The sequence below is a fragment of the Gorilla gorilla genome, chromosome 7 (genome assembly GCF_029281585.2).
Source record: "Gorilla gorilla gorilla isolate KB3781 chromosome 7, NHGRI_mGorGor1-v2.1_pri, whole genome shotgun sequence".
Taxonomy (NCBI): domain Eukaryota; kingdom Metazoa; phylum Chordata; class Mammalia; order Primates; family Hominidae; genus Gorilla; species Gorilla gorilla.
In genome coordinates this window covers 104,076,398-104,091,166 of record NC_073231.2, presented here as the reverse complement: position 1 = coordinate 104,091,166, position 14,769 = coordinate 104,076,398, and the positions used below count along the sequence as shown (strand labels likewise).

The window sequence follows — 14,769 nt, the reverse complement described above, 5'->3', positions numbered from 1 at the left end:
GGGTTGTGTGTGTCCCCATCTGTCATCACCCAGCAGGCTAGCCTGGGCTTGTTCTCAAAATATTTCATAACCAGAGGCGTGCAATACTTTTTGAGGCCTAGTCTTGGAACTAGCGTACTTTCGCTGCATTTGTAGCCTGAATTCAAGGGATAGGGAAATAGACTGTTCTTCCTAACAGGAGGAGGTACAAGACTACCTGGCCAAGGGCACGGATATAGGGAGGAGTAAGGAATTGTGTCCATTTTTGCAATCTGCCATACTCTGATTACTTTCAAATAACTTGTCTGATACATTAAGATATTAATAATGTAATAGTTTATACCTTTCCAGGAATACCTGCTTTGGGCAAAAATAAACCTGTGATAAGAATATTTAAAGGAACAGCAGCATAATGCTGTCTTGATGAAGAATTATGTATTTTTTTTATTTTGTGGCCTGTGCATTTGGTGTCATAGCCAAGAAATTATTGCCAAATCCTGCCACCATTTTTTTTTAAATACCCAGACTGTTAAAAGAAAAACTTCAGCTGAATTGAATTTAAAGGCGCTTAATTAAGTAATGAATGATTCAGGAGTCGGGCAGCTCCAGAATCACAGCAGATTCAAAGAATCTCCAGGGATGGCTCATGGTCAGAACAAATTTATAGACAAAAAAAAGGGAAGTGGCATATACAAATCAGAGGTGAGATAGAGAAATAGCTGAATTGGTTACAGATTGTCATTTACCTTATTTGAACACAGTTTGAACACTCAGAAGCATATGACTGGTTGAAGTATGGCTTCTGGCATTGGCCAAGACTCACCTATTGTTACAGGCACATACTCCTAAGTTCGGGTTTCAGTCTGGTTACCCACTAAGTTGGGTTACAGTTCATCCACAAGGACTCAAATGTAGAAGTACGGAGTCCTTCTCAGGCCATATTTAGTTGGCTTTAACACTGTTGACCCTGGGCCAGGGAGCTATTCTGCAGCAGGTGAATTTTTCCTTACTTCTCCAAGTCAAAGCACACTCTGACTTACTTCACCACCAATTTTGTATTGTTATAAAATATAAGTAATATAAAATTTTGCCATTTGTAAGTGTACACTTCTGTGGCACTAAGCACATTGTCATTGATGTACAGCTGTCATCATATCCACCTCCAGAAGTTTTTCATCTATCCCAGCTTTATACCCATTAAACACAAACTCCCCATTCTTCCCTCCCCCAACTCTGGCAACCACCATTCTACTTTCTATCTTCATGAATTTGACTATCTTAGATACCTCATGTAAGTGGAATCACACAAGATTTGTTCTTTTGTGATTGGCTGATTTCACTCAGCATTATGTCCTCAAGGTTGTAGACAAAAGTAGTCAAACTCTGTAAAATATTTGAGGAGATTTATTCTGAGCCAAATATGAGTGACCAATGGCCTATGGCACAGCTCCAGGAGATTATGAGAACATGTGCCCAAGTGGTCAGGCCACAGTTTGGTTTTATACATTTTAGGGAGATATAAGACATCAATCAATACACATAAGATGTGCATTGGTTCCGTCTAGAAAGGTGGAACAACTGGAAGTGGGGGCTTCCAGGTCATGGGTGAATTCAAGCTTTTCTGATTGGCAATTGGTTGAAAGAGTTATTATCTAAAGACCTGGAATCAATAGAAAGGAATATCTGGGTTGTGGAGACCATGGTTCTACTATGCAGATGAAGCCTCTGGGTAGCAGGCTTCAGAGCTCTCATCAGACCTAAAAAGGTTCCTGAGTCTTAGTAAATTCTCTCCTGGATCACGGAAAAGACCTGGAAAAGGATGGAGATTCTCTACAGAACGTTGATTTTCCCCATAAGAGACAGCTTTGCAGGGCCATTTCAAAATATGTCAAAGAAATAGGCCGGGTGTGGTGGCTCACACCCGTAATCCCGGCACTTAGGTAGGTCAAGGCGGGCAGATCATGAGGTCAAGAGATCGAGACCATCCTGGCCAACATGGTGAAACCCTGTCTCTACTAAAAATACAAAAATTAGCCACTGAGATCATGCCACTGTATTCCAGCCTGGTGACAGAGCGAGACTCCATCTCAAAAAAAAAAAAAAAAAAAAAAAGAAAGAAAAAAATATATAGGGGTAAAATACTTTGATTCCTTTCAGGGCCTGCTATCTGTCATGTGATGCTATACTAGAGTCAGGCTGGAATTTGGTGTCTTGTTGCTATAAAAAGTCTGTTTTGTCAGTCTTCAGATCTTTGTTTTAATGTTAATGCTGGTCAGCTGTGCCCTAATTCTAAAGGAAGGAGGGTATAATGAGGTATGTCCCAACCCCCACTTCCCATCATGGCCTAAATTCGTTTTTCAGGTTAACTTTGGAATGCCTTTGGCCTAGGGGAGGGTCCACCAGTCAGTTGAGGGGCTTAGAATTTTATTTTTGGTTTATAAGGTTCATCCATGTTGTAGTGTATATTGAAATTTCCTTCCTTTTTAAGGCTGAATAATATTCCATTATATATATGTACTCTATGTTGTTTATGCATTCATCCATTGAGGGACACAGGTTTTTTCCACCTTTTGGCTATTATGAATAATGCTGCTATTATTGAATATAAGTGTACAAATATCTGTTCAAATCCCTGTTTTGAGTTCTTTTGGATATGTACCCAAAAGTGGAATTGCTAGACCATATGGTAATCCTGTGTTTAATTTTGAGGAATCTCCACGCCATTTTCCACAGTGGCTGCAGCATTTTACATTCCCACCAGCAATGCACAAGTGTTCCAGTTTCTCCCCATCTTTGCTAACATTTCTTTTCTCTTTTTTTTTTTAATTATAGCCATCCTACTGGATGTGAAGTAGTGACTCATTGTGGTTTTGATTTGCATTTTCCTAATGATTAGTGATGCTGAGAATCTTTTCATGTGTTTATTGGCCATTTGTGTGTCTTCTTGGAGAAACAGCTATTCAAGTCCTTTGCCCATTTTTTAATCAGGATGTTTTTGTTGTTGAATTGTAGGCATTCTTTAAATATTCTGGATCTCAATCCAGATATATGATTTGCAAATATTTTCTCTCATTCCATGGGTTGCCTTTCACTCTATTGATAGTGTGTGTTGATGCAAAAAGTTTTTAATCTCAGCCAGGCATGGTGGCTCATGCCTGTAATCCCAGCACTTTGGGAGCTGAGGCAGGCAGATCACTTGAAGTCAGGAATTCGAGACCAGCCTGGCCAACATGGCGAAATGCCGTCTCTACTAAAAATACAAAAATTAGCTGGGTGTGGTGGTGCACGCCTGTGGTTCCAGCTACTGGGGAGGCTGAGGCACGAGAATCGCTTGAACCTCTACCTCTAGGAGGCAGAGACTGCAGTGAGCCAAGGTCATGCCACTGCACTCCGGCCTGGGTGGCAGAGCGAGATTCTGTCTCAAAAAAAAAAATAAGTTTTTAATCTTGATGAAGTACAATTTATCTATTTTTTTCAATGCCTATGCTTTGGTGTCATATCCAAGAAATTATTGCCAAATCCTGCCACCAATTTTTGAATACCCAGCCTGAAGCCATTTAAACTGCTCAGTGAATGACTTAAAGAATTTTAAAGTCAGTTATTTCTATTCAACAATGTACTTTTATAATTATGGGAGATGTTAATAAATATCCATTCATGGCCAAATTTTTTTCTCAGTCTTCATTTTCCTGATTAATGCCAAGTACATTAGATGTAAATAGGAAGCATGGAAATAGTACGTTGCATTGTGCCTCAATTGTTTCCCCATGAGGGATAGTGATCAAAATTATTACCAAGTGCCTCTATTAGGAAAAGAAAATTCTTAACTGATTAAAGAATATGGATATTATATATCAACTATATAATGAGTTTTCCACTTTTTACTTCATTTAAAAAATACTAAATTTCATTTCTAAATACTAAATTTCATGCTATACTTGAGTCAGGCTGGAATTTGGTGTCTTATTGCTACAAAAATCACATATAATAAAGCTCTAAAACTTCAAAGACATTTTGCATTCTGAAAAGGGTTCTTTGTGGTTGCAATGCTCATTTGAAATTCAAATAACTTCTTGGAATTTGAAGCTAGCTAGAAGTTATGTACTGTAGAATAAGAGGGAGATGATCCTTTGTATCACTGCTAATTTACACTAATAGAAGATATTATACTTTTGGACCTAGATGGGAGCAACAAATGCATCTTTTGAAATCGTTAAATAATACATGAGCTATCTATGATAAACATCTTGGGCAACGTGTAAGAACTTACCTTTTAACGTCTGTAGTTCTTGTGTTACACGATTATATATTTTTTCAAGCAGGTGTTTATTAAATCTTCAATTTTATATAGCAGTAGATGATGCAGAAGACCCAATAGAAAGAAGCATAAGACTTGGTTCTTTTCCCTCAGAGAATCTGAGCAAACATGATAATATAAAAGAGTAAATAAGGGAGGCTTACTATTTAGAATCTGAGAAAGTCAAGGTGGGCCGAGGTGGTCTGAGGAGGTCTCAAGGAGATGTACCTCTGCAGGCCAGGAGGGCGAGGTTTGGTTGGAGTGAGTGAGAGGCATACCTGCATGACCTAGGAGAGTAGTGGCATGAGAAAGTGTCACATCTGGCTAGAGGATGGCGCGTGCCACATACCTGAGGTAGAGGAAGCACATTAAAAGTAAGTCATGGACAGAGGCCTGGGTGAGGACTAATTGTGGTGAGCTGGTATAGCAGTTTATTATTTGATATAGTAGACTGCAGAGAATCATTTTAGGTTTTTGACCAGGGGAGTAGTAGGAAAATTTAGCCCATCTCCAGTGGAGATCATAGAACCTTAGAAGTAAGGGATTTCTGGAAACATCTTATCCAATATCCCATTTTTACTTAGGCCAGAGAAGTGAAATAACTTGCTCAAAAGGTCACCCAGTTAGAAAAGAGCAAATCTGTGTCTCAGATTTATCCTTTACCTTGTAGTCCGACGATCTTTCTTTCATATCACAGTCCTCCAAAAGATATTAGAGAAAAGAAAATAAAAAGAAAGGATACGTAAGAAGCAGCATCTTGATTGGAAAAACTCGAATAACTATTTAACTATTTTATTTATTTTAGTAAATGAGGCAGAAAAATATCTAGAGAATTCATAAAGGACCAAGTGATTTCTTAAAAATAGTGTTCGAAAAAAGTGAAGAACTAATTCTAATTAAATCCTATTAATATCCCAAACCTACCCTGGGAAATGGGTGCTAGGCTAAAGCTGAATTACTGAACAAATGAATGAACACCTAAATTTGTCTTTTTTCTTCCAGTAAATATCTTACAAGTATTATTTAAGGAAAACATTTTCTTTTACAGATTCACCTTTTTGGAGTTTTGCTGGCTATTTTAGGAAACTTGGTGATCAGTATTTCTCTAAATATTCAGGTAAGAAAAAAGCTTATTTTTCTAACACTATAGATTGATCCAGGGACACATTATGATTCTCATGGGCCTTGGGCACTTTTGTCTTTGTGGCTCTTTTCTCCATAAAAATTATAAAAAATATATATTTTATGACCTCACTGGTATAAACACAAATATAATCCAGGCTGGAGTGCATTCATTTTTCCTCTTCTTCTTCTGATTTTAAAAGAAATTAATTTAGCGGGATGGAGTGGTCTCTGACAGTATTGTAGACCTTAGTTAAGGGGCCGACAGTGTCTAATGGATAAATAGCACTGGTTTGATTTGCAGTACTTTGATTTCTTCCACAGCCTTCACCCCAGATGGGATTTGGACACTTTTTAGAAGCAGTTCATGAAAGTAGAGATTATAGAGTTTTTTTTCCCCTTTCTTTAAAATACTGTTAAATATGCCACTATAGACTAATGGTCTTGAAGAAAGAATGTAGAATACGAAATAGGAACTATAACTGAACATGAATTAGAAACATGAATAAATCGCTGATTTGCTAAACTGCAAACTGAATGAAATATGAATTTTTAACCAAACCATGAATTAAATAAAAAATTTTAAATCATTTAATGAATCAGTTTGAAATAGAATCAAATTAGTGCAGTCTTTAAAACGATTTGAATCAAAATAAACCTGAGCATCAAAATATCTCCCAGGATGTTATATGGTAATTCCCTCTTATCCTCAGGGAATGCATTGCAAGACTCCCAGTGGATGTCTGAAACTAGAGCTAATACTGAACTCTATTCAGTATATACTATGTTTTTCCTATACATACATACCTGTGATCACATTTAATTTATAACTTAGGCACAGTAAAAGATTAACAACAATAACTAATAATAAAATAGAACAAGTAAGTAAAATAAGGGTTACTTGAACACAAGCACTGTGCTACTGCAACAGCTGATCTGATAACCGAGAGGGCCACTGAATGACCAAGGGACAGGGAGCATCTGCAGCATGGATACGTTGGACAAAAGGAGGATTCACATACCAAGCAGGACAGCAAGAGATTTCATCCTGCTACTCAGAAAAGCATGCAGTTTAAAATGTATGAAATGTTTATTTCTGGAATTTTCCATCTAATATTTTCTGACCATGGGTAATTGAAACCACGGAAAATGAATCCGTGGATCGGGGGGTAACTACTATATTTGTTTATACAAATCTTTGCTAGAAAATGACCTAATATAATTTTCAATAATTCCCCAAAAATGTATTCGTTCTTAAAAAAAATACAAAAATAAATTAGCGTTCTTATAAAAAGAATTAAAGGAATACAAAAGAAAAAAAGTGGCATTCCCCTCATAGCTCAGAATGTTTTCTTATTTGTCTTCTGATTTACTTTCAGAAATATTCTCACCTTCAGCTGGCACAACAAGAGCACCCAAGGCCATACTTCAAGAGTGTGCTGTGGTGGGGTGGTGTCCTGCTGATGGCCGTGGGAGAGGCGGGGAACTTTGCAGCCTATGGATTTGCTCCCATTACTCTGATCGCTCCGTTAGGCTGTGTGTCTGTTACAGGTAAGCCATTCTGTATTTTGACAAACAGAAACTTAAAGAGCAGAATAATCGGAGAAAAACACACAACTGAAACAACAAATGCACCAAAGAAGAAAGTCTATTGCCTGGTTTCTTATCACGTTAACATGGAACAATTATTCTGCTAAATTTCAGCGATCCATTGTCATGCTGTCACATTAACCATAAAGAAACTTGCATTTTGTGACTCTAACACTTATGTGTGAAAGCCTGATGCCTGAGTCTTAATTTCTGTCGCTAAATTAACGGCGACAGAAAATGTTATACTGTGCTTGTAATCATTAATGAGTTACCTAAAAGCATTTGTAATGCAATGTTTTATTCATATGTTAAACTGATAATGCCTGTAGTTAGAGTCTTTGATGCCTGGTCTTGACTTCATAGTTTAGTATCTCTTTGACATTAAGAACTAAATATTGGTTAGTCTGCATTACTATAAGAATGTGTAATTTTACAGTAATGTCACAAATATCTACTTTGAAATTTTATGTAATTTACTAAATACATTTAGAAAAGAAAAAATGAGATGTGAAAGACTGAAAAAAATGAGCAAAAATCATTGCTAAAAAGGAGAACAAATTCTCTAAGCCCTGTTAAAATCAATAAAATCTTTTTGGTTTTACTCTTTATCTGCTGCTATGGAAACAGAATGTTTCTACATTTGCGTGAATTTAGAACTTGATTGAAATAGAAACAACTTGATAGTCATTATCTGTTAACAACTAGATCAAGCATATCACATGTTTACATATCCCAATTTAAATGTTCCTCCTAAACAACTATATGATATTCTTAAAGAAAACATCATTTAAACTGAAACGATGTAGATTCGAAGAGAATTTTATTTTGTAAGTCATTTATCTCAATCATTTAAAATATTTTATTTAAAATACTTTAATGAGGTCTAATAGAATATTTAGCAAAAAACACTTACTTTGCTTTCTAGAAATTGGCTACTTAAAAGAGCCATCCTGTTACTACTCCGAAGAGGCACACAATTTATGTAATCATTTACTGTTTTTAACATTCCAATAGAATAAGCAAATTGGGTAAACCTCACTTTCTATTTAGTAAACCACTAACATGTACATAGACATTTTAGACGTTTTATGTTTTCAAAATCTGAGAAATAACAGATAAAAGATCTAGTTATATGATGAACTTGGGATCCCTCCATACTCCTGCTGTCTTGAAAATGTTGTTTTATTCTCCATAATGACAGTGTATGTCATGCTGATCTTTAGTTTTTTTCCTTACTTTATGCCGTTTCCATGAAATAGCCAGAGAAAAATGTGTCCAGGCATATTGGATAGATAACTGGGGAAGGCTGGTGGTGAGTGCACCATATCGTATTGAAATTCTCCATTTATCTCATGTGTCCTGGTCCTGGGAAGCCTTTTGCAGGAGTGGGGTATAAGAAAAAGGGTGCTACCTCAGGTGGTTCAAACAAAGGGGAAATATTGTAAAGATCAGAGATTTCACAGAAATGCTATATAGCCAGACCTCATGGGGCCTGAAGTGAGAATGGGGCAGTTTTCAGCACTTCAGGGTCAGCAGTGGCACGCTTTCTAGACCTTCAGTGAAGCTGCCTGTGAGTCTGCCCACCTTGGCAAGACTTGATCCAAGCTCTCATTAAAACCTGAAAGCTGAAGCTTTCCAATCTTCCACTCAGAAAGAGTGTCCTATTCTCCCCAAGTCCCCTGTGAGCTGGTCCACCCACCTTAAAACTCTGAGCCCACTGCCTTGACAGATGGGCTTTTTCTTCATGCAACAGATTATTTTTCTTTGTGTGCTGTTAGCCCCAATTAATGTTTCAGCTTCAGAACATTTTTAGCTACCTCCCTCTCTGTCCATCTGAAGTGATTCAAAGATGTGAACTTACAGCCTCAAACACAACTCATTTCCTACTTTACAATCTTTGCACACAGTAATGTATGTTCATAAATAGTATTCCCACAGCAGTCCTGAGCTGGATTTAAGTCATTGTAAAGCTTTGTGGGTGGGTGAGGGACTGCTGGTGATGGAGGATTTTCCCTAGAACAAACCCCTGCTACCCTGAGATTCTTTATAAAGACTCTAGAAACTCTAGAGAATTTGAAGGAAAAGGGAAAGTATAAACCAGATGTCTCTTATGTCTGTGTCTACAGATGAAGCAGAAAATCCACACTTTCCTATGTTATAACTTTTTTTCTGTATCATTTCTTGGGAGCTTTAAGAAATCAAATCTCCTGTTGAATTTTAATAAAAAATAAAACCTATTGCAGTGTTGCTTGGGAAATTGCACATTCTTTTCTGATTTTTCTTCTATCTTTTGTTGCTTTTCTAAGAGTAGGAGACAGAGAGAGAGAGACTATTAAAATCCAGAACACTTACAATAGTTTTAGTCCTTAAGTCCAAGTGTGTTAAGTCCCTTAAGTCTTTCATCTTCCTCCCTCTCCTTAGACGGTCTGGTTCACACCAACACATTGCGCTCCATTTTTCCTTTCCAGAAGCAGGGAGAGACTGTGCAGGTAAACATGTGGACTAGTTTTACTACACTGATGATTGCTAATATACCAGACTTGCTATTTTGTCTCACATAATCAAAATTTCTGCTCCTTTTATATACTTTGAGTATAATATATATTTGTATACTTTAATTGAGTGTAATATATTCAATTATATATTATAATTATATTAAATATATGATATTTAATATATTTGTATTAAATAATATAAATATAATTCATTGATTATATCTAATATATTTAATATAATTATATTGATTATCTTTAATATATAATATTTAATATATTAATTATATTTAATATAATTATATTAAATTGTATTATGTCATACATTTAATATATATTAAATATAGTTACATATTAATAGATAATATATTAATTGAATATGTATTCAATTAAAGTATACATGTCATACGATTGACATGTATATATGTATGACATATATGACATGTATGTCATATATGACATATGTCTGACATATACTAGTCATATATAGGACTCATTTGTAAGAAGCACCACAGTTAGCAATATAGGCATTTCAACTTGCCCTCTACCCATGTTTTCCTTTCTTGAAGCATCTTTCTTCTGTGCTTTCTTTCCCTCTCTGTGTGTCCTGCTGTTCCTCACTGACGTGCTCAGCTTCAGGCAGCATTTGTCCAACATTAGTTTTACAGGTAGATTCATAGGTGTTCTAAGAAACAAAGAATTCCATAATCAAACAGGATTCTGCAATTTGGGGTTTTAAAGGCGACACAGGTTTCATTAGTGTAGAGCTTCTTGGGGCCCTAAAACAGGCCTATGCACACTATAAATCTTTGAGAGTCAGATGCAGTACGCCAGGTCTCCAAAACATACTGAACACATCTGAGATTCCCTTGATTGTATCTCAAGGGACAGCAGTTCTGCAGAAAACCCTTTAGGGAATTCTTAAGGCAAAGCTCACAGGCAGTCACATCGTGCTAGAGACTCAGCCTAAATAACCCGTCTATGCTTCACTGTGAAGACGACACAATGGGGAAAGATCTCAGTGCACAGGGATGCCCAGGCCTGGGTCCAGCTTTTTGAGAGAGTCAGAACCTTTGTATCCTTGTGTCATCTTTTAATTTTACTTTATTTTTCTCACTGGAAGTCTTTCTCAATGAATAATAGGTCCAAAATCTATTCTGACTAAAATGCTAGTTTTACTAGCAGTGTGGTTAATTCTAGATGTGGGTTTGTGTTTCCATTAATTAACAAAGCTTAATTAATGATTTTCAATTTCACCTAGAGGCTAGGTTCAATACTCGTCCAAATAAACCAGGGCAGCAGAAAGGTCAAGAGCTCTAGGGCCACACCGCCAGGGTTCAAATCTCAGTTCTGCCATTGGCAAGCTCTGTGACCTTAGGCAAATTATTAAAACCAATTTATGCCTCAGATCCCTAGCCTGTAAAGTGGGAATGAAAGTAGTTCCCATATGAGAGGTCATTGTGCGGAAGAACTGAGTAAACTCAAACATCTAAGGACAGTGTTTGTATTGGTTAGATAGTATTTGACATAATGACAACACTGGCTATTGTCACTATGATTTGTAATTATTATTGTGTAGATAAATAAAATACCTTATTCTTTATAATGGAGCATACTTCCATGCCTCCAAAGATGGCTGATGGTTAAATTCTCTAAAATGGAGAAACCAATTCAAGAAAGGCTTTTTATTGTTCTCATCTATGCAGTGGCTAAATTTACAGAGAGCAATAAAGTAGGATCCTCACAGCTCATTTTTCATCTAATTAAGTAGGAATTACCCTTCAACTCCTTCGCATATTCCCTACCAAAACACGGTGGAAAATAGAAGAATTTCCAAATAACCTACCAACACGAAATACATTTTAAAAACCAATACAGGAGTTTGTCAGAGGAAATGCTTAGCAAGCTAGATGTATATACGGTTTTCCATCTTCTTGCTCTGGCTTCAAAGCACTTGTGTTCTCTTGTTCATTAACTACAGAGAGGCCAAATGGCAGATTCCTTTCAGATCAACTGTGATTTGAGGATATGTTTTCTGGGAAACTATTAATATACCAGAAATCCAGTACAAAGAAATAGGTTAGATATTCTGTGGAGTTTGTAATAAAATTTCAAACTACTGCTAATCCTTCTTGTCTCAGGTAAACCCTTGCTCAAGAGGCCTTCCCTGGCTTTCAGACTAAGGTAATTAAACAGACTTACTCTCTGCTTTCTTCACACCCTACGCAGGCCCTCCTCTCATCTGTGTGGTGCCGTTTTGTGAATTAGAAAAAGGGAGCCCTTCCTCAAAATACTTTATTCCTGTCTGTCTGCAAATGATTGTAATACATTAATTTTGTTAGAGCAGGACACTCTGGGACCATCTGTCAGAGAATTGTGCTGAGAAATACACAAATCAACAAGGTGTGAGATGCGGGTGGTGCCACCTCAGATGTGGAGACTCTCTGCATTGCAAAACTTACACAGCCTGCCCAACCACACACAGCGACCCTGCCCTACACTTCTCTCAGCATGCTCACAATGACCTGTTTCATGTCCTTCCTCACCATTTAACTGAGACCCAGGGGACTGGTGACTGACTGTGTGTCTCGTTGCTTGACATTTGCCCTTCCTGGGAGAGCACAGCATGGGGAAATCACAAAATGCAGCCTGCAGAATTGGTTCAAATTTGAATTTTGACAAAACAAGGATAGGATGTTCCGTTCTAGGGTGTTGGAAGAGATAAATACTTGCTTAAAAGATTTCAATTCCTAATGAAGCACGGTGGTTAAACAGTTCATTGCAAGAGACTCATGAATATTCATGCTTGTGAACACGCATAGGTCTATAAGCCTTTCCTTTGGGGATTGAGTTCAGTTATTTGTGCATCTCCAAAGCGTGGGCTTACATTTAATGTTTTCCTTTTTCTGTTTATCCCCATGACTGTGATCTATGCTATGCCTAAACATTTAGAGATGATTAAAAACAATGAAGTTATCAACAATCCAAAGAATTGAAGCCACATGGAATTAAATAGCTTCATGGCAGACTTCTCTCAGTATAAAATTAACTTGTCTATGGGGCGGCAAGGAAGTGGGATATGGAGGGAGATCATTGCAGGGGCAAGGAGGGAGGGAGGGAGAAATAGAATGTGATGGAAGCACCGGTGACATTTTTCAGTTCTATGCCTCTGAGTATATTGATTAAAAGTAACCAGAAAAGAGTGCAAGAACATATCAGCTTTTTCCAAGTTAAATTCGGGCAATACTTTAGACAAAGTAATAAAGGTAAGAAACTAATATTGAATGAGCATCCACTATGCCAGCTATGAGACACATAAACTCATTACCTCAATCATTGCCCAGCTGAATGGAAATGAGTAATAAATAGATTGACTTTGGGATAAATTATATTAAATTAAGCACTTGAAATTTTGTATGGAAAGATAATAGCAGCAAGATCTCCATGGCCCTAGAGTAAGTTCCTAAGAGAAGTAGTCGCACTGTTACTGAGCTAATTTGTATTAAGGTTGGAGAGCTAACTGCACTGAGAAAATGAGGAGAGCATGAGTCTGATAAGTCTTTTCCATCTCTAATTTTCCCCAATATGCTGGGTTTTGCTCAAATCAAAATTCATGATGTGGAATACATGTTGTTTTGTGTATTTCTGTGGTGCTGTTATGAAGCCCTAAACTGAAATGTATCTGTAATCCATTAGACGACGGTCATAGCAGAGCCAGGAAGCCCTGGTGAGGCCTTTTGGAATTCCAAAGAAATCATGTCAAGGAGAAACTTTGGTCTCCAAGATTTTTATTAGAAACAAATGAAAGGAAACATAAACAGACCAATGAGCAAGTGACCCATAGCGTTACACAAACCTAGATGCTGCGAATTCTCTTTGTCCCTTAGAGCAGTGTGCTTACTGCCAGCCTGGATGAGGTCACCGGAACTCTAAAACCTCACAGGATGCCTGTGATAGTGTCACTTCACACGGACATTGATTTTAATGTTCAAGATATGCAGAAAATATCACTTTTCTTAGTGGCTTGATGAGTTATCTGCTTTTGCGTGTTTGTCCAAAAACCAGCCTACATAAAATGTGTGAAATAAAACTCTGAAGTTTTAATCTATGTCTGCTCATATACTCTCAGCAGAAAGCATTCCTGAAGCCTAAACACTTTATTTGAAACATCTTTTCCACTCATCCTTATTTTTTCAGCATGCCACAAGAGTATTTCTATAGAGGCTGCTAATGATGAAGTAACACACAATTAAATTTGTAATACAGAATTAATCTAGTCAGTGGTAGTATTTTTACTTTTTTGGGGTCTTTTCAACTTTAACATTAACGCATGCCAAGAAAAATGTAGAAAAGAAAGGATTATTGTTCTTAATCCAGGTAAGTTCCCTCATTTGAAATTACGCAAATTGTCTCTGAACGACAGTTCCTTCTTCATTATCTTCAGTAAATGACAATAGCAATTTTTTTAATCAACATGAATTACTTGACACTTTTCTTCCTGCCAACATGAATGGTAGAACTTTTCCCGCTGTAAGATGACATTTTTCAAACTGTCATATCCTCAGATATTCAAATCTTAATTCCATGGAATACATTGTAATTGACATACCTCTTTTCCTAAAGTTCTACAACTAACGGGGAATGATAATTATGTAGTAGTACCTCAATATGGTTAGAGTTGACTCTGCCTGTGAGCACGCTCGATGTGTCCACGTGTTTGAAGCTTGATTGTGACTGACATGAAAGTGTTTTTGTGGTTTGCTTTTTAGCAGCACAATAAAGTTGCCATTATAAGTGGTCAGAAACCACAAGCCAGATATTTACATGTGAGGTTCTGTTTGTAGCATTATTATGTTAATATGTTCTTTTCATGTCATGGGTTTTTTTTTTTTTTATAAGAGAGAGTTTTCCTTAGTGTTTTATCTTCTACTTTCCTACATTATAAATATACATCCTGGTTTCTCTTTATATCACAGAGATGACGTAATAAATTGAATGTCCAGGAAATGAAAATGGATGAAATTTTTATTTGTAGGCTAGATCAGAGTTCACAAACTTGCCTGTAGACCAGAGTTGGCCCATGTTTTGACTGGCTTAAACAATGCTTTTAAAGAATACTAATTAATTTCCTATGGGTAAAAATTAGACAATAACACACACACAAAACTGAATTTTTGGCTAAAGAATCAGATTTGGTAGTGCTGGATTTGCAGTTGGCTAAGGCTGATTCAGGAGTGCCACCTTTCACTGATCTTGAATAATTCACCACGGCCCCACAGCCCATCACCA

The 14,769-nt window shown here is 36.9% G+C and overlaps 1 protein-coding gene across 3 annotated transcripts in view; it reads left to right on the top strand.

The window, feature by feature from the left end:
• The window catches only part of NIPAL2 (NIPA like domain containing 2), a 103,961-nt gene that overhangs the window by 34,524 nt on the left and 54,668 nt on the right, over positions 1-14,769 (top strand). For all 3 annotated transcript variants that reach the window (XM_004047356.5, XM_055348070.2, XM_055348068.2), the window contains exons 2-3: positions 5,325-5,393; positions 6,778-6,949. In XM_004047356.5, the coding sequence (XP_004047404.1) occupies positions 5,325-5,393; positions 6,778-6,949 (241 nt within the window). The remainder of the gene's footprint in view (positions 1-5,324; positions 5,394-6,777; positions 6,950-14,769) is intronic.